Source organism: Myxocyprinus asiaticus, chromosome 4, assembly GCF_019703515.2.
Source record: "Myxocyprinus asiaticus isolate MX2 ecotype Aquarium Trade chromosome 4, UBuf_Myxa_2, whole genome shotgun sequence".
NCBI classification, from domain to species: domain Eukaryota; kingdom Metazoa; phylum Chordata; class Actinopteri; order Cypriniformes; family Catostomidae; genus Myxocyprinus; species Myxocyprinus asiaticus.
In genome coordinates this window covers 32,146,816-32,168,106 of record NC_059347.1, presented here as the reverse complement: position 1 = coordinate 32,168,106, position 21,291 = coordinate 32,146,816, and the positions used below count along the sequence as shown (strand labels likewise).

Below are 21,291 nucleotides of genomic sequence, written 5' to 3'. Positions count from 1 at the left end.
ACAAACATAAACACAGTAGCATTCACAGTAAGAGCTGTGTACATACACAAACCATTTCTACTGAGATGACAGGCAAGCACTACTGGTTTATTCACAAACCCATTTTCTGGTAAGTTGACAGATTTACACACACGGTCACAGCTGCAGTCACACAATGTTTATTCATAATTTTCATGCAAAGGAATCAGGAGTCTCAATCAATAGGACAGGACTGGACTGGAGCACATTAACCACTAAAGAGCTCATCTTTTAATCTGTAATCTTGTAAATGTATTTATTGCTTTTCCATAATGTGATATGAAGAAAATGTTCTAGAGTGATAGAATATCATTTAAATTTCAGATAAATATGGAATATGGAATGCAGTACATTCTGACTGAACATCCTGTTAACCTAAATTATCAATTTAAGATCATGTCCCATTTATAGTCCTGTAATGAATACAGGAACTGTAGCTTTATGTATATTAAAGTATATTTTAAAAGTATATTAACAGTCCACAATTTCAGATGTCAGATTTCTAGATATTCTGGATTCTATGGAAATTAGACTGTGTGACTGTGTTCTTCATACTGAAACTCAATACTGTTAAAGAAAAAAAAAAAAAACACCCAACAAAAAATGTTTCTACTTTTTTTATATGATGAATGTGCAGAATGGAATGGCTTTTAAAGTACATATTTTTCAGCATAAGACCCCTATTATTGTACAGCTATAATACAATCCAAAATCCTGAATTTCTTGACGTTTTTCAGCATTCTGTGTATTTGTTTACAAATGCGCAAATATCCAGTACTCACATGCACATTCAGTCAAAGAGCAAAATATTCAAGTATTATTTAAGCCAATATCACTTTTCAGTTCACAAAGACCAACACAGACACAACAGCAAGAGGCAGTTCAATGTTCATCATTGTAGGCCTTGACCAATCAGATTCAGCTACTGAGCACTAAGCTCTGCCTTCAGCCCAGTCTGCACAACCATGAGCACTAACGCCACAAAGAGCTTTCACTGAACTGCAAGAAACACAAAATAAAATGAGAGGATGAAAATACATGAGATGAAGCAATAAATTCTTTGCGTTCTTTGTCAGCACCACAATATTGAGTCCTGACTTCCGAGTTCTTGCCACTAATGAAATACACATTCCCTTTGTCTCCTGTATTTGTCACATATACATACAGGACATATCATACAATAATAAATAACATATCTATTTAACTACTTGAATGACAGCGAATAGACTAAATCGCACAGCGCAAACCAAGAGCTCTATAACTGTAAAGTTACAAGCAGAATTTCCCCATGACACCAACAATGACCCAAAACTGTGTGTTCCTCATTGACCCACAAGCTCTAAATGGGTCACATTGGGTTCATAGGGTTTATTTTATGCCCAGAAAATGCAGAAATGATTAACGAAATTCTTCAGCTGATCACAATTAACTGACAAAATAGCAAAAAGCAAACAAAAAGTCAGTAAATAGGCTTTACCCTAACCACGTCTCATCTGAGAAACTATTTCCGCGCTAATTAAAGTCAACCATTTTCTCCATAAAGAATCTTGCTCAAATACAAAGAATGGATCATAGTATGTATAAAGATTAACAGTTACTGTCTGACACTTGAATGAACATAATTAGCAATTCAAATATGACTGCAATCCCTTTTCCACAAACCCAGCCCACCTGTTAATGAGAGCAAATGGAGGCTTGTGGAAAAGAAATCAAAAACAACTGAGAGCTGTCTCACGATTCGTGGCTATTTACACGAAGCAGTGAGTGTTGGCAGTTTAATGAGTGACAATGATTAGCATTTTCCAAGTTAATAATTTCAAATCACCTAGGCCACTCTAGGTCAACACCAATAGCACACACTCTTATCCATTTTTGAAATAACATCTTTACCAATAGCACTTACTTTACCCATTTATGTGCATATTGTCTTCACAATCACTCGCCTGCCATTTGTTGATAAGTAAAATAACGTTTAAATACACTTGCATTCATCTTACTAACATTTGTGCCGTTTCTCTCTTCCTCTCACACACAAACATGTTTTCATTGTCGTTTCTCATAGCTCAGTACATGTAACTGGTGTCACCCCATGAATCAAGAGAGTTGGGCCTAGTTCTCGCGTTAGAGTGTCCAATTGCATCAGGTACTGCTGTGATAGTTCAGAACTGGAGGGTGGGTGGGGCAAATACAGTAAGCGCACTGCTGCCATAGAACTATGTTCTCTCAGCAGGGCATTTACCGCACACAGGAAGTCCTCTGATACAGCTTTTGTTTCCACCTTTTGCCCGTGCTCTGAGCTTGCCCCTCTCAGCATGCGTGCCACATTATCCCACGGCACAATCTTAATAGCAGCACGAATCCTCAGCTTCCCCAGCAATTCTCTAAATTGCTCCTCTTTAGCCAGCCAACCCTGGTCTCCTGACTCGGACTCCACACAGAGGAATATACGCAATCTTGCGCGGCGCCACCTGCTGGCCATGTTTAACACACACGCCATCTGAAGCAGGAAAAGACTGCACACATCTGCATAAATGGCACTGCCCGGACACAGCAGGTCTGATGGCCACACGTCGATGGTCTCCACACTGTCGCCACCTCTTATGAATTTTACGCCCTTGCTCTCTGGTGGCACCTGGAAGAAGTACCGCCCTAAACAAACATTCTTGCCCATTTTGATGGCATCACAGATGATGCTCACATACTCTTCAGGCTGCAACGCCCGTGGGCTCTCGGCATGCCGCACTGGTGGAAAATTGGCCTGTAAGGATGGAAGATCCACCCCAAAATGATCCCCCTCACTTCTATCACCCTCGCAAAAGACAGGGTCTTGCAGGAAGTAATCCTCTGGGTAACAGTTGTCATAAAAGCCCAAGACCAGGGTATTAGGCTTCATACCTCCTGGAAAAGAAGAGAGAAACAGAGATGGATAGTATTAATAATATTTACGTAAAAGAAAGAGACTGAGTGATACAAATGGGAAATTAGGGTAATCTGGGATATTTGGTATTGTTGGACACCTAAATTCTTATGTCTACATTACTTTCTACCTCAGAAGCAAGTCTGAGTTTAAGGGTTAGTTTCCCTAAAAGTCCGTAAACTTCCCTAATAAGTCATTTCTATCATCATTTACACACTCCCATGTCATTCCAAATGATGTTCAATTATTTTAGTACATTTTTCATCATGTACTTTTCATGAATTTTAGCCCATTTTATTCTGAATAAAATAACAATTTTAGATGACAAAAATAGTTAATGATAATGTGCAAAATGACAAAAATGCATCAAACTGCAACAGACTAAACTTTAACCAAATATTTATATATTTTGAAAAATATAAACTAATTACAATTATTTAAACATGTATCAAGCATTATAAAATGGATAGTTCTGGTCCTGGGTGCTAATTGTTAAATGGCTATGCATAGGATTCAATACAAATCAATGGGGAGAACCATAAACTGACACCTACCGGTCACAAAATTGTCAGTTTCTTCTCTTATAATAACAATTTTATCATAGTAAACTCCACACATAGTTTACTCCAAAAGGATTGTTTAAAATAAAACATGTGCAAAACACAGACAGGCGGTCAATTCATTAAGCGATGAGCTGTGTTCTTACAAAAGAAGTTTATTCAGCACACTAAAGCATCTCCTTAGACATACATAAAAAAAAATGTTTTTAAATGGCCTCTGGTCTCCTCACCAGTGTACTGCCCATAGAATTTCTATGGAGCCGCTGTGTTATGCATTGCTATGCTAACCTTGTAGGCTCCCCTTGATAGAAGGGCTCTGGTGAAATGGGTCCATTCTAGTGGAAGGATGGCATTTAATGATTTAACTTTAAAAAGAAATTAATGATTTCAAAAAAAAAAATAATAATAATAATAATAAAAATCACATTTTAATAAAATGTGTGTCCTAATATGTTGCAACTGTTTTATGAAAGCAATTAGGCACTTAGTGCCATATTGTGGATATAGATTGAAGATTAGATTCAACGATAAAAATGAATATGTTCTGTATGTAAGTTTAAACAACATGAGAAAACTGTCCTGAAACCTCCTGAAATAACAGCATATAATTAATTTACTGCAGTATTAGCTACTTTTTAGAAGGTACTCTGCTGTGGATTCCTCATGCTAAGATAGTTTAAGATGCATTAGGATATTGAGTTACTAGCAGTATTATGTTTTTCTCTCCATATTTTCGTCAACAGTTTTTTAATTAAAACGCTTTGATTACTGTCACAATGCATCTTTTTTTGTCTTGTCTACAATTTCTTTGCCAAATAAATAAATAAAATATTATATATTTCGCCAAAAGCGCAAACAATTTCCCAGATATCCTTAATTTACCCTTGGTTATATCAAAATTCAAAAGTGTTCATTCACAGCCAAATCAAGATCGGCAAAACCAAAGCATATAGTTGCTTAACTCTAACCTAGTCCAGTAATGCGAAGGAGGTGTTGAGTGCCCTGCCTGACAGAGGGAGAGAGAGTGAGATCCACAAAGGCCTTCACACCCAATTTATCCACCAGACTAAGCCAGAAATTATACTGTGGCTGCACTGGGTCTGCCGGCAACACATCTGTGAAAGAGAATGAGAGAGATGAAATGTAGTCATTTGAACTGTGTAATTTGTTCTCTTCCAATTGTCCTTCCATTCTGAGAAGAAGTGTGCAACAAGCACAGAAGGTAGACTATATCTTAGTGTCTTTAGTTCATTAACTCTAAAGAATATACCCTTTTCACACTTCCGGGTTTTGGAACACGAAAGTAAACGATTGCAGGGTAAACTTCAATAGCGGTGAATGGGAGACAGTGGCAAATATAGTTTTTGCTAACCCATTTGCTCCAACATAAAAAAAAATTAGAATAAAAAAAAAAATTCCACCATTTCATTTTCACAGCTTTTCAAAAAAGTAGCAGCAGCAAATCATTATTGGGTCTTAATCATGGTGGATTTGCCCAAGTAAAAAGGGAATGAAAAAAAACCCTAGTAATTAAATACATAGGATATCAATTAAATACATATATTTCCCCAAAGTATGAATGTGACACCATATGAAGTTACAGAAAGGGCAATATGGTCCTGTTTACAGCTGGAATTATTAACGTCCATCATGGGTGATCTGATTACAAATGGTCAGGTATCATAACACATTACCACATACAGTATATCTTGTATTTACAGACAGCGTCTCATCAAATGCGTCTCTTGTGGCCACTTTTCATATATGTATATGGAATATTAATGATGTTCTGTTAAGTCTGCATATATTTGACAGTTACTTTTTTAATCTGCATCTAACCGCTCATGTTTAAAACCCCTGTTTTTTAGTGCAGTGATTGATTGACAGGTGAGTAAACTAGACAGCCCTTTACTGTTGTCTGGAGTGCATCAGGACACAATAGTGTTTACACAACAAATGCAATGTGATCATTTGAGTTTTTGATTACCTCTGAAAGTGGCTCTGAAAAAGTTTTGGACCCCGTTTACACCTGTATTTACCACAGACCACGTGTTGGTTGAACTGACCAAAACAGAAAAATAACTGGGGTCTATGGGCCTTGAGAAACTTTGCTGTTATCAAACAAATACCCCTTGACCCTTTTACCCCACTGGCATCCTACCCAGATCCCCAATCTGCACATGTCCCAGGACAAACAGTCCTCCTTTCTTCAACTGGTTGACAAAGCAGATGAGCTGACAGGAGGAGCGTGGGTTTGCCACCATCAGTAAGACCTGCGGCCGCCAGAACTTCACATGATCCTTACGGGAGTCTAACATCAGCAGGTACTTTCTCACCTGAGAAAAGGACAGACCATCTCATGGAATTAGAGTTCTGTGCATATTAGGGGTTCTTAACATGATGAGTCGAGCCAGCTTTTCTAACTGTAGTCAAATCACATTCTTCAAGGAGCGAACAGCATCCAGGTCAGATGTACCAACATTAAAATTTGAAAATTACTAGTTAGCGCTGTTGTGGGTGCCTTTTTAAATGATGTATGCATAACACTAGTATTTCTGTTATTTTTTGTTATCTTCGCATCTTTATTAAAGTAGCCCATGTCATTTTCTGAACATTATCAGTGTTGATACAATGCCATGCGCATGTGCAAAACAGATCCGGAGAATGTGTAAGTTGTTGATACATTGTGTTGTTGAGCAGAGCGAGATAGTAAAAGAACACAAGTACTGAAGTGTATTCTGTGTGAGCCTACATTTGAACCACTGCACCTTTTCAGTGAAGAGCAACCGGGCTCCACACAAGCTGTATTTCCTACGGACACCATTTTATAAATCACATGATGAGTGACTAGTCGACTTCAGGCTCAAAATGTGGACTAAGTTAGCTTTAGTCAATAAGTCTGTGCAACCCTTAGTGCATATGTGTTTTGAGTGTATGTGTGCACTTCATAAATTACAGTAATTTTCTTAATCCTTATTTTCCTTGTTTTCCAGTAAAAATATGTAAACATCCTTAAAAGGAAATATAAATACTTTAGGAGCACAACCGTGCAAGATAAAAAAAATAAATAAAAAAAACTTCTTTTCGGAGAACACATTTCTTTTATTTGTATTATTTATTTTTTCTTGTTTTAAGCATCAAACTCAGATTTTAACATTTATGCTTAAAAAAATTGCCAATGAAGTGATAAAATAAACTTAATTCAAGATATATTTTCTGAAAATCTTGGTACAATTTTGCTTCTCAAGTAAGTTTTTTATTTTAAGGCTGTTTATATATTTTTCTGGAAAACAAGATAAACATGCTTATTAGGTACCTGGTGAAAGATGAGTGCTTGGCTGATATAGCCCCAGCTGCTGGTGGGTGAGCGGTAGTGCAGGAACAGCAGGAGCAGCAGCAGCAGTACAATACTGGCTGAGGAATACACTGGGTTTATCACAAACATCATGACCACACAGCTTACAATACCCAACAGACATGTGTGCCAAGAGAAAAACTGAAATGTTGGCCTGGAAAGAGAAAGAGAAAAAGTATCAGTAAAATGTGAATATAAATGCTTTCATTTACAAACTAAAGAATAATGTAAATACATCACCTTTAAGTGATAATCAAGTGGAAACAATAAAATTGAAATTCCCAGATGTGCATGACTTTCTTCAGCAGAACAGACACATATGAATTCAGTGTTTAAATCCACGTCTTCAGAAGCGATATATAAGATGTGGGTGAGAAACAGAACAATACTTAAGTCCTTTTTTACTCTAAATCTCCATTTTAACTTTCACTTTCAGATGTGAAAGTGAAACTAAACAGGCACCAAATGTGACTTTCAGATGTAGAAGTAAAAGTGGAGATTTACAGTTTAAAAAAAAAAAAAAAAAAAAAAAAGACTTACATTTTTATCTGTTTCTCACCCACACACATTATATCACTTCAGACGATATGGATTTAACCACTGGAGTCTTCTGGATTACTTCTGTTTCCTTTGTGATTTTTGGATTTACAAAGGTCTGATAACCATTCACTTGCATTGTATGGACCTACAGAGCTGAAATATTCCTCTAAAAATATTTGTTTGTGTTTGGCTGAAGAAAGAAAGTCATACACACCTGGGATGGCATGAGGGTGAGTACATTATGAGAATCTTAATTTTTGGGTTAACTATCCTTTTAAGTTACTTATGACTTATTAAATTATAGGGCTGTGTCAATACAATCAAATATCGATATATCGTGATACTTTTTCTCACGATATTGTATCGATACTTAGATACATGTATCGTGATATTTTCAGTGCAGTCTGAGACGCTTCTATGAGGCACGAAAGAGACTGAAACTGATCCAGCAGGATTCATGGTTTCTCCAACAAACCATTTGTTGTTTAATAATGTCTCTTTTAATATACAGTCAGTTATTGGTCAAAAACAACAAAAGAAACATTTAATTCTAATCACACATAGCATGGATGCTGTAAAGAAGCCATTCAACCAAATAAACACTACTGTCAAAGTCCCCTGCCACAGGTCTTAAATACTAGTAAATAGTACAAATTAGGCATGAAAACAACAAACATGTAACAATATATGTTATTTCAATACATCATGTTTATTGATGTAATACATGGACTATATTTAAAAAAAGCTAAAATGTCACCAAAATGATGAAAACTAATGATAAAATAAAATTTGTAAAATTGATACTGTATATCTGTAATTTAACAAATTAGAAGGTCCCCTGAATAATGAATAACAGCATTAGCTGAAAGAGAATTTCTTTACTGTACGTAAGCAAAATGGACATTATAACTGAAATATACCCAATTTAATTGAAATTAAAAGCCAAACTGAATCATGATATCATTATGTATCGTGATATATCGAATCGTGACTTATGTATCGCAATACGTATCGTATCGTGAGGTGGCTGGTGATACCCAGCCCTATTAAATTAACTTTGGGCAATACATGAGTGCATGTGCCCATCAGTCAGACAGTATGCAGATACAGTGCATCTGGAAAGTATTCACAGCGCTTCAATTTTTCCACATTTTGTTATGTTACAGCCTTATTCCAAAATGGATTAAATTCATTATTTTCCTCAAAATTCTACAAACAATACCCCATAATGACAACGTGAAAGAAGTTTGTTTGAAATATTTGCAAATTTATTAAAAATAAAAAACGAAAAAAAAAAAAAAAATCACATATACATAAGTATTCACAGCCTTTGCCATGACACTCAAAATTGAGCTCAGGTGCATCCTGTTTCCACTGATCATCCTTGAGATGTTTCTACAACTTGACTGGAGTCCACCTGTGGTAAATTCAGTTGATTGGAAATTATTTGGAAAGGCACACACCTGTCTATATAAGGTCCCACAGTTAACAGTGCATGTCAGAGCACAAACCAAGCCATGAAGTCCAAGGAATTGTCTGTAGACCTCCGAGACAGGATTGTATCGAGGCACAGATCTGGGGAAGGGTACAGAAAAATTTCTGCAGCATTGATGGTCCCAATGAGCACAGTGGCCTCCATCATCCGTAAATGGAAGAAGTTTGGAACCACCAGGACTCTTCCTAGAGCTGGCCGCCTGGCCAAACTGAGCGATCGGGGGAGAAGGGCCTTAGTCAGGGAGGTGACCAAGAACCCGATGGTCACACTGACACAGCTCCAGCATTTCTCTGTGGAGAGAGGAGAACCTTCCAGAAGAACAACCATCTCTGCAGCACTCCACCAATCAGGCCTGTATGGTAGAGTGGCCAGACGGAAGCCACTCCTCAGTAAAAGGCACATGACAGCCCACCTGGAGTTTGCCAAAAGGCACCTGAAGGACTCTCAGACCATGAGAAACAAAGATTGAACTCTTTGGCCTGAATGGCAAGCGTCATGTTTGGAGGAAACCAGGCACCGCTCATCACCTGACCAATACCATCCCTACAGTGAAGCATGGTGGTGGCAGCATCATGCTGTGGGGATGTTTTTCAGCGGCAGGAACTGGGAGACTAGTCAGGATCGAGAGAAAGATGAATGCAGCAATGTACAAAGACATCCTTGATGAAAACCTGCTCCAGAGAGCTCTGGACCTCAGACTGGGGCAAAGGTTCATCTTCCAACAGGACAACGACCCTAAGCACACAGCCAAGATAACAAAGGAGTGGCTCCGGGACAACTCTGTTAATGTCCTTGAGTGGCCCAGCCAGAGCTCAGACTTGAACCCGATTGAACATCTCTGGAGAGATCTGAAAATGGCTGTGCACCGACGCTCCTCATCCAACCTGATGGAGCTTGAGAGGTCCTGCAAAGAAGAATGGGAGAAACTGCCCAAAAATAGGTGTGCCAAGCTTGTAGCATCATACTCAAAAATACTTGAGGCTGTAATTGGTGCCAAAGGTGCTTCAACAAAGTATTGAGCAAAGGCTGTGAATACTTATGTACATGTGATATTTATTTTATTTATTTTTTCATTTTTTTTTTTGTAATAACTTTTCAAAGATTTCAAACAAACTTCTTTCACGTTGTCATTATGGGGTATTGTTTGTAGAATTTTTAGGAAAATAATTAATTTAATCCATTTTGGAATAAGGTTGTAACATAAAATGTGGAAAAAAGTGAAGCGCTGTGAATACTTTCCGGATGCACTGTAAATTGAGTGGAGTTTAATGTAACAATACCAGTCTAATTACACAAATACATAATTTTAGACTTGGTACTGTACTGAAGTACCAGTATTTTTGACATCCCTAGTTCCATCCAGTGTTTAATGAAGTGCAAATCACACTTTGTGCATTACCTGAAGTTTGGAGCAGACGCCCATTCCAGAGCCAGACAGGCCAAATCCACTGCAGCATATGCCAACAGGTAAAACACTGTCACAATGCCAGCAATCACATTCAGCTGTCCTGCAAAAAGAGTACACTACAACACACACAGAACATTCACTTTACATGTGCCACAGAAATGTCATTTGACAACATGTGCAAACAGGTCTCTGTACCTGCACTAGGCCCCAGGTATACAGCACAGAGACCCAAGGATTCCCAGAGATGGAGGTGACTGCAGCCGGAGCCAGAGGCAAACCTTAAATAAGATCACATTACTGCAACAGTAAAACACTTGCTTTCTGGTGTATATTTTCTGTTCTGACTAGAGTAAAATCAAGAAAAATTCTGCCATTAGACAGCAAAACTTATGTTAAAACTTATTTCAGTTATGACACAGACTGACCAAGTTGCACTAATGCAAATAGATTCTTCTTATAATTTTATACAATTATCCACACAATCTGAAAATTGTGAACTGATGTTTTCGATTTTAAAATGTTCTGTCATTATAATCCTGTGATGTGACTGAAATCATTTGTTGTGATTGCAGTGAAAAAATTATCGAAGTATGTTTTTACAGTTTTTTTTTTTTTGTGTGTGTGAAAATTTTCACCATTCAATTCTCAAAAACTATAATTTTGGTAAAGTGTGATTTGCATTAAAAACACCAACTAATTAATATTGCACATAATTATTTATATATATATATTTTTTTGCTTGATTTCAGTTGAATAATGATTGGAAACAAGAGTGTTATGATCCTTTTACTTAGAACATGCCCTTTTTACCTTTTGCATAGAACACATGACCTCTCAGACCACATAAAAGTCTAGGAAATGTGACAAAAATAATCAAGTTACAATTCCAATTATTTACAAATCATAAACTTTTCTTAGCAACCACAACTACTGAATGATTTTTAGTCTTTGCTCATTCATTGTTTTCCCTAACATTCTTTGCATAGATGTCAACCACCTTAAGACATACTAGTACCAGTATCTAAATATTAGTGTCCAGCCTAAAAGACGTCCCTTAAACCAAACCAAACCACTACACACAGAAACATACTCACACACTCACCAAAAAGCTGGTCCAAAGCAAGAGCATGGAGGATTCGAGAAGCTCCTATCATAGAGCACATAGCAGCTGAGAGAGACGCGCAGTACACCCCGACTATCACAAATGGAGGCCACACATTCACACGCTGGAGCACTGCGTAATCATTGATTAACAATAATCTGAGAGAGAAAAAGTTGAGAGGGAGGGAAGGAGGAATAAGAGAGAGTTGAATGAGAGGAAGAACAACGCCTACACTTATAGTATAAAAGTAAATACATAAGGTTTTATTGTGGCTTGATAGTCAAAGACAGCACCTGTCACATGTAGAGCCCAGGAGTAGGAAGAGAAGCAAATAGACAGTAAAGGTGTATGACACAGCTATGATGGTCCCTTTAGGTATAGACTCACTCGGGTTCTTCAGCTCACCTGAGAGTAAGAAATAAATCAAAGGAGATTTTTATGACACTCATGCACTGTAATGACCATTATCAAGATTGTAAAAGGCATCAGAGTGAACAGAGTGGTGTCATCTCTGGCTTCGTACCCGACATGTTGGATCCCGCCATGATGCCTGTGCAGCTGGTGAACAACACAGCAAATACACTGGCAAAAGACATCACTGTATTGGTACTGTAGTCCAGAGAGTAGTGTGCTATATGAGGAGACATTTGGACAAAATTCATGCAAGTGCAATAATTCCATAAATTACAATTGAAACTGCGTGTAATTTTTCTGTGAGCCACCTGACATTTGGCTGTATTTGAGGTAATCCATAGTCTTCAATAGCCATCAATTATGAACTACTGTGAATTAGAATTACAAAAGGTTCTATCGGTGTCATCCCAAACTGTTATGGCATTCAATCCATCTACAAGTATATAGCACCACAAGGCATGTAGAACATTAGAATCATTTCTTTTTGGAATATTTTGCATAATGTGTTTTCATGAGCTGAATGGGTTGCTAAACAAAAATTTAAAATGTGACAAGACTGCAGTATACCCAACAGACTCGTGCAGCGCATGCAAGCCATTTGCGCATCACGAGCCGGCAGCGCTTCACGTTCGGTTAATCACAAGAGTAAACGCAACCCCTTTGCTTTGGTCAGGCTGCGCGGATGACAGCTTACATTCCATGTTTAATTAGTTTCTTTTTGCTCACAGAACAACAGGTGATGTAATAAGGAAAACACCACGATTAATCCTTGAGATTTCCAAACCAGCATACAGGTACACCCTCCTTAAAACAGTCACACTCAATTACATTAAAACGATTAAAAGAGAAAACATAAACCCACATCGTGGGGTTAAAGTCTATTCAAAATATAAATTAAACCTGGAAATAAAGTTTTAGCATTTTGCAGGTGCGATTCACCAAAAAGGGCTAAATAGTTGATTGGCTTGTGATGCCCGAATGTCTTGTAAGCGCGGCGCGAGTCTCGTCAGACTTTAATAGCGTTTAGTCTCCCATTCAGCTGATGAAAACACACATCAATCTACATCAAGATGTAGATTGGAATGCAGGTGCGAAAAACTTCATATAAATAAAATAGCCTGCTTCTCTGGAAGCCATTGACTGGGAAAATAAAATGGAACTCCATGTCAAAAAAGTTGCCAACCCCTGGTATAGACCTTATTCACAGCAGCGCTATTTCTGAACGGAATGACAACGAGGCTGTGATAGACAGACTTACCATCCCTTCAATGGGCTCTACTGCAGTTTAAAGTGTTTTCTGATCATGCTGCGGACAAAACATTGAAAAACAAAACAAACAAAAAACTCCAGACAACATGAGTTGTGTAAGATCAGAAGGGATTTAGGAGCTTAATACAGCTTTATAATCTGTGTGTCATTGACGAGATGGTAAGTCTATCCCTCACAGCCTTGTTTTTATTCAGGTTGAAAATCAAAGATGGCGCTACTGTATGTAATTAAACATGTGCCATTGGGACTTGAACTAGAATTTGAGGACTGGAATTTGAACATGTTTACTTGAAATTGAATTTGCAGTTTAAACTTGAATTACATCAAACATGAAAATCAAATGTGCGTGGCATGAATTCAGACGTTGTTGTTTTTTTTCTCCCAATTTGGAATGCCCAATTCCCAATGTGCTTTTAAGTCCTTGTGGTCGCGTAGTGATTCACCTCAGTTTGGGTGGCGGAGGACGAATCCCAGTTGCCTCCGCGTCTGAGACCGTCAACCCGCGCATCTTATCACGTGGCTTGTTGAGTGCGTTGCCACGGAGACAAAGCGCATGTGGAGGCTTCACACTATTCTCCGCGGCAACCACGCTCCACTCACCACACGCCCCACTGAGAGCAAACCACGTTATAGTGACCACGAGTAGATCACGAGTTGCTACCCTCCCTAGCAACCAGACCAATTTGGTTGCTTAGGAGACCTGGCTGGAGTCGCTCAGCACACCCTGGGATTCGAACTAGCGAGCTCCAGGGGTGGTAGCCAGCGTATTTTACCACTGAGCTACCCAGGCCCCACCACCTCTCTCTAGCGTAAGTTTCTTAATCTGCCCTAATGCAAACTCCAGTCGCAATTAGTGTGATTAGTAAACAGGCTGTTAGATGCATTAAATAAATGTTAATCAGTCATCTAATATCTGATGTGTTTACTTTTGCCACCAGTGTTGTAACTACAAGGTAGTTAGCTTATTTTTGCTGCTGTTTTTTTAAGTTTTTTATTAATGCTCTACATTACACCCAGGGGATACATTACTCTTTGCTGACCAACCTTCCAATTCAGATGTAGCTTCATAGTTGCTCAATGATTTGGACACATCCAACCTACCATCTAAACTCGAAAAATGAAATAAAAGTAGAGTAGACTATGTTGCAAACATGACATTACACAGAAAGTGGTTGGCTCACGAAACACAGCAAACATTAGTTAACTGCCTTTTGGAACCTGTGGCAAACACTGATCTGATAAAAATGTATTTAATGCATCTAACGGCCTGTTTACCAAGCACACTAATTATGTCTGGAATTTGCATCAGGGCAGAACAAGTAACTTACGCTAGAGAGAGGTGGTGGCTCTCGTTCAGCCATGATCCCACGTTGGCACTATTTCACAGCGGACCCCTTCCTCTTCCAAATGCAAACCGTGAGCTACGATGTGATTGGTCACGAAGGAGTTTGATTACATACAGGCTCGGTTGCTCTTTCTGAGTGCCCCGGATGTCTTCTGACTATATCTGACTATAAACCTGAATCAGTGTATTAAAAAAAAATTAATCTGAATTTAACGGTCTGAATTCGTGCCACATACATATGAATTTCAAGTTTGATGTAATTCAAGTTCAAAGCTGCAAATTCAATTTCAAGTATATATGTTCAAATTGATGTCTTCAAATTCAAGTTCATTACAAAAATAGAATGCCCTGTCGCAGCTGGTTAGGACAAAAACTCTGATTAACATGAAAAGATACCTTTTATCGCGCGTTGCAGCATCGCGTCTGGTTAGAACACTGTGACAGTGGGAATTAGTTTTCTTTCAGTTTCTTTTCATCAAGATCTTGCTGATTAAAATACAGTCATCTGAAGAAAAACAAAGCCTTTTCTACAATCCATAGTTTTTACTGCGGTATTTGCATTAAGATCATAGTAATCAAAGGTAAAAGTAAAACCACGATTACATGGACCGTAACCATAAAACAAATTATGCCATTTTGTCATAAGAAAAACATCCAGAAATTAAACTGTATTCCCTCACTACCCCAATATATTGAAGTTCATGGTAAATATTTTTTAATATCTGTGATGTGTGGATTGAAAGCCTTATAGTTTCTGTCAGTTTATGGTGATGATTTCTCCTTTATTTCAGTGCTGTTTAGAATGTTGGGGCCATTTAATACGATTTTAAACTAGTTTAATCATGGACACATTATGGGTTTTCAGAGAGGTTTTAAACAAATAATCAATGCCGAATAGATGATCTGCACGGCTGAGAGCTCGAGACTGGTCCACGTGTAAATGCACGTCTCTGCGCTGATTTGATTTGCTGTTTGACATTTCTCATGCGCAATAAAAAATGACAGTGCACAATCAGAGTCGGCCAACTTTTAATCACACCAGTGCGACCTCTTGCAAAGTTTATTTGCACTGTTAGGAAAAATGGTCACAAAATGCAACCATTTAGTCACAGTCTGGAGCCCTGGCACATATTTCATTCCATACTACTGTGAATAAGATCTATTGATCAAATATGTACATACTTACGTTCAAGGTTGTTCTTTAATGTGGTGCCATTGAAACCCGTATAGCTGGGGCTGACAGTGATGGTGTGGTTGTTGCCATATGTGTGTGTGATGTTGAAGTGTTGTGGTCTGAGTATCAGAGGACTGATGATGATGGAGATCAGTGACACCGTCACCACCAGCAGAATGACAAATGAGGCTTTGGCGTAGATATGAGCACCAACCAGACACACCACCAGACAGAGCAACAGCACTATAGAGGAGTACAACACTGTGTACCAGTAACCCTGAGGCAACACACGCAACCCCTGTGACACAGAAGAGCCTGGGAAAGAAAAGAGATGCTTGAAGGCAAAAAGACAGGTGGCTGTCAGATGGGCCCTATCTATGTTGTTAATATCATTTTGATGGCAAACCTTTGATAAACATCACAGCTGAGTAGAAATGGTACAGGTCATGTCAAATAGAGAAATTTCAGAGAAAATATGGAAAAAATAAAATGCTGTTATTTAGCAGTGATTAGGGTGACCATATTCTGGTTCTCAAAAAAAAAAAAAAAGGGGTGGGGGGATTGGAATAATAGGGTTCAAAACAGTGTTACTATGAATGCAAACTTTAATACAGTGAAAAAGACACTATTAGCATAACATAAATAGATATAAATAAATAAAAATGATATTTTGAATGTCCATGTACTAAAATAAAATATTTGATGCCATGAGTGTACCTTCATTAACTATTACTATTATTTTGAATGGCCATGGAAAATGAAGCAATGTGATAATTTTACCTGGTCGCAAAAAGTAGTCCGTTGATTTACCTGATGAACTTTCACCTTTTGCTGACCCTTTATGCTTCATATAGCTAATGTGTGCTTCTAAATCACTTGCACCTTTATTAGAAACTGACACATAAGTGCCAGCTTTACATGTCATACATTCTGCTTCCCACGGATCTCGACCTGGTCGAAAGCATGGGAATTTTTTGTGCAAATCTTCTGTAAATGTGCACTTTTGTTTGGGCATTGTTTCCACTCAGCTGTCAGTTGCTGCTACTGTCAAGCAACTGTTTGATGCCGAACACAACAGCGCTTCGTGCGTCCGCGGAGAGATTGACAGGCAGGAATTTGGCCAATAGTTGCTGCAAGCCTCTTATAATCGACCAATTGGTGTGCAAGAAGGCAGGACTTACAAAGAGGGGTTAAAACAATGCAAATATGCGTGCACACACAATGAAGTATTAGACCAGATGCACATCATAATGCAACTTAAGCCGAATTCCGGACATTTTCACAAATTTAGAAATCCTGGCCAGATGCTTATTTAAGGTACGAAAAAGAGGACATGTCTGGGAAAAAGAGAACGTATGGTCACCCTAGCAGTGATAATTCTGTATAAATAATATTAAGTCATGTAGTATGAATAGTACCAAACTGGTCATAATGACCCACAGGCTCATTAGTACAGCGTACTTAAATGCTTACCTGGATCCTTCCCAAATATGTCAAGGATGGCCTCCACTAAGCCGAGTACATACACCCCACATGCACACACCTTAGCCAGGTAAAACATCAGGCCAATACTGCCTCCAAACTCTGGTCCCAGAGAACGACTGATCATGACTAATATTAAAGAGTTAAAGGAATGTTCTGGGTTCAACACAAGTTAAGCTCAATCAACATCATTTGTGGCATAATGTTGATTCCCACAAAAAATATTTTGACATCCCTCCTTTTCTTAAAATCAAGATTATATTGAGGCACTTCAATGGGGCCAATTTTTGGAGATTTAAAGGCAAAAATGTGAAGCTTGTTATTTTATCAAAACAAATACATAAATTCTTCTGTTAAAAATCAAAAAATTATTTGAGCTGTAAAGTCGCAGTTTTTGTGGAATTACAGGGTTTACGTCTTCATGGCAGCAAATTTGTAAAATTGGATACACCTTTTCAAAGAAATGGTTAGTACGTGATTTTATGACACTAAAATGATGTTAACATGCGTATTGTTTGCGTCTTGTGAAAATACCTTTGAAATAGTGAGTTTTTTTATTATTTAATTATAATTTACGGATTTTAAAGGAATGTTCCGGGTTCAATACAAGTTAAGCTCAGTCGACAACATTTGTAGCGTAACGTTGATTACCACAAAAATGTATTTAGACTCATCCCTCCTTTAAAAAAATCTGGGTTACAGTGAGGTACTTACAATAAAACTGAATGGGGGCCCATCCTTAAACATTAAAATACACAGTGTTTCAAAAGTATAGCCACAAGACATAAAGAATATACATGTTAACATGATTTGAGTGTGATAAAATCGCTTACTAACTTTTTCTGTATAAAGTTATATCCAAATTTACAATTTCGTTGCCATGATGACGTAACGCCAAACCTTAAAACGACTGTTAAAAATACTATTTACACAACTTTACAACTCAAATAATACACTTTTTAACCAAAGAATTAATGTTCTTTAAGAAAATCTTAAGCTTCACATTTCTGCCTTTAAACCATCCAAAAATTCACATTCACCTCTATTTTTTCTTTGTTTAAAGAAAACGAGGGACGAGTCGAAATACATTTTTGTGGAAATCAACATTATGCCACAAATGCTGTCGATTGAGCTTAACTGGTACTGAACCTGAAACATTCCTTTAAAGGTAAACATCAACATGTCAACTTACAGATTTATATTAAAGACCACCCAAAGTCAAGTCTGTAAAACACTGCAATTCAAGAAATTCTGCACAGGGATTGGTTAAGGATACAATAGGCCCCGCCCCCCTCTACTGCACCATTTGTGGAAATAGCACATATGGACAAGACTGTCAAGGAGATGATGAAGTAGGCTACACACAGCATGAGAAGACCTTGGAGGAGACCAGCATGCCCAACAATAAACCCTGAAACATATACAAATAAATCATTTATGCATGAAAACAAACCTAAATACACACACACACACACACACACACACACACTTGAGAGGGATGTTGTAGTATGATATATGGCCAAATAAAAAATAGTTATGAATTGCTCCTCCATGTATCTCACTCACCTGTGCGAAGAAAGAGCACAATGCTGAACATGGAGAGGATGGTGGGAACCATGACTCCAAAGAAGGTGTTGAGTTTGCGGGGGTTTGATTTGGGGGATCCCTCTCTTGTCACCGCTGACCTACCCCTGGAGTCTTCAGCATCACCCATCATGCTGTACACCCCATGAACAAGAAGAGGAGAGTGCTCGTTGGCCATGGTGTGTAAAACAGGAACCTGTAAATTAAGAAATCCAATGAGTGTTTCCTGTTCCGTGGCAAATTTTACCACAGGTTTGTTTTGCATTGTTATGATGTTGTAGTGTCAACAAAATAAACATGAATCATCTCTGTTTATGATTCAAAGAACAATTTTCCAAAGTCTCCTTTTGAAGAAAGAAGGGGGGGAAGGAGGGCTCAGCTAAATAAATTCTGCCCATAGTTTCATCATATTTGTGTTTGCTGTTATGTACTGTTTATTCAAACCATATTACTGCTCATTTACACTTCATTCATTTTATGAATATGAGACCTTGAATATCTCAATCAACGTTTCGAATCAACCGCGTTTTTAAAAAGTGGTATCTTTTAGGAGCATAAGTAGCCTATATGCGGTTGAGCTTGTGTGTTATGTTCGTTGTCATATCATAATGCAATAATATGACTATTAAACTATTCCGTTATCTCAGAACAACAAAATCATAGTAGTAATTTGAATAAACTAGGAAACATTTATTCCAGAAAAGGAAACTGACACCTTTCAGGAAACAGCATCATCTCGTGAAACAGTCATGCAAGATAACGTGTAACGTTTTCATTAAACAACATATATCAGCGAAAATGTCAGGGCGGTTGTGGAGAAGAGTGCGTTCAACCTACCTGTCCTTGTGATAAACAGAGGCGACGACGATCTTAAAGCGGTATGGTAAACTTCCGCTTTTAGGAAGAAACTACCCTAAACGACAAGGAAACAAAACTGGTCGTGTCGAAATGTGGATGCAGGATGTCTCGAATCCGATATGTATCAACAGAGCATCATGTTGAGTTGGTGTGGAATCGCAGGTAGAAAGTTTTCATGTGCAGCGTTAGATCTCGTGATCAAACGCCCGGGACATGTTAGTGGAAGGGAAAAGCGCGCAGCTGTGTCCACTGGGGACTTAATTATAAACAACAGACAACAAATCCGAATGAAAGCATATTAGTCTATTATGTAACGTCCAGTGGGGTAATAATCGGTAACTGTACTCGCATACTGCAGCAATACTGTGCTGTGCCGTCTAGCTCTGTTTGTTAAAAAAAAAAAAAAAAAGTCACGGGACACAGGAAGCGCCCCATGTGACTACTGAGAGAGGGTAACCGAAAAAGCCGAAATAAGAGGGAGTGAGATGACTGTGAGCTGAATATCAGAGAACAGAACATGGTCGAAAGAGCTTGAATTCTGATCATTCTAAAATTTTAAAGGTATAGTTCACCTAAAAATGAAAATTCTCTCCTCATTTACTCACCCCCATGCCATCCTATGTATATGATTTTCTTCTGCAGAACACAAACGAAGATTTTTAAAAGAATATCTCAGCTCTGTAGGTCCAATCAACGCAAGTGAAAGGTGGCCAGAACTTTGATGCGCCAAAAAGCACATAAAGGCAGCATAAAAGTAATCCATATGACTGCAGTGGTTAAGAACATATAATCAGAAGCGATAAGGTAAGTGTGGGTGAGAAACAGATACATTTTTGAGTCCTTTTTGCCTTTATGCTGCCTTTATGAGCTTTTTGGAGCTTCAAAGGTCTGGTCACCATTCACTTGCATTGTATGGACCAACAGAGCAGAGATATTTTTCTAAAAATCTTTGTGTTCAGCAGAAGTCATTCAGTCAAACAAATCTGGAATGGCATGAGGATGAGTAAATTATCAAATCAAATCAAATCAAATCACTTTATTGTCACACAGCCATATACACAAGTGCAATGGTGTGTGAAATTCTTGGGTGCAGTTCCGATCAACATAGCAGTCGTGACAGTGATGAGACATATAGTATACCAATTTACAATAACATCAAATTAACACAACACAATTTAAACATCTGATATACACATAATTACACTCAACAATATACAAATAATAACATACACTGTACAGTATACAATGCGCACTATATAGATACAAATTATTCAATAAAAAAAATATATATATAAAAATGTATATAGTAGTAAATATAGAATGTACAGTATTGTACTGTATTGACATTCAGGCTGTCAGTTGATAGTCAGTTGTTAAGAGAGAATATAATATAATAATAATATAATTTATGACAGTCCGGTGTGAGATATAAGAGTAAGGGTAATAAAGTGCAGTGCTGATGTATTTTGATCGTGGGAGATCAAGAGTTCAGAAGTCTGATTGCTTGGGGGAAGAAGCTGTCATGGAGTCGGATGGTGCGGGTCCTGATGCTGCGGTACCGCCTGCCTGATGGTAGCAGTGAGAACAGCCCGTGGCTCGGGTGGCTGGAGTCTGATGATCCTCCGAGCTTTTTTCATTTCCTGGAGGGAGGGAAGCTCACCTCCGATGATGTGTCTGGCAGTTCGCACCACCCTTTGCAGTGCTTTGCGGCTGTGGGCAGTGCTATTGCCGTACCAGGCGGAGATGCAGCCAGTCAGGATGCTCTCTACA

General features: G+C 38.2%; 1 protein-coding gene across 3 annotated transcripts; it reads right to left on the bottom strand.

The window, feature by feature from the left end:
* Positions 1 to 124: 124 nt before the first annotated feature.
* On the bottom strand, positions 125 to 19,851 carry LOC127438327 (solute carrier family 12 member 9). 3 transcript variants are annotated; one of them, XR_007896720.1, is made up of 15 exons: positions 19,501 to 19,851; positions 18,646 to 18,859; positions 18,356 to 18,490; positions 17,071 to 17,208; positions 15,610 to 15,912; positions 11,919 to 12,026; positions 11,689 to 11,800; positions 11,396 to 11,553; positions 10,489 to 10,571; positions 10,285 to 10,409; positions 6,812 to 7,004; positions 5,657 to 5,831; positions 4,464 to 4,610; positions 2,020 to 2,916; positions 125 to 1,017 (listed from the first exon to the last, which is right to left on the bottom strand). XR_007896720.1 is itself a non-coding variant. In XM_051693846.1 (14 exons), exons 2-14 carry the CDS (start codon positions 18,839 to 18,841, stop codon positions 2,075 to 2,077), a joined length of 2,715 nt encoding a protein of 904 aa, XP_051549806.1. In that variant the 5' UTR covers positions 18,842 to 18,859; positions 19,501 to 19,851; the 3' UTR covers positions 126 to 2,074. The 3 variants fall into 3 exon arrangements, 2 of the variants coding, with proteins under 2 accessions (XP_051549806.1, XP_051549819.1); XM_051693846.1 differs by having other exon boundaries at positions 126 to 2,916; XM_051693859.1 differs by lacking the exons at positions 18,646 to 18,859; positions 19,501 to 19,851 and having other exon boundaries at positions 128 to 2,916; positions 17,071 to 17,235; positions 18,356 to 18,480.
* Positions 19,852 to 21,291: the final 1,440 nt, after the last annotated feature.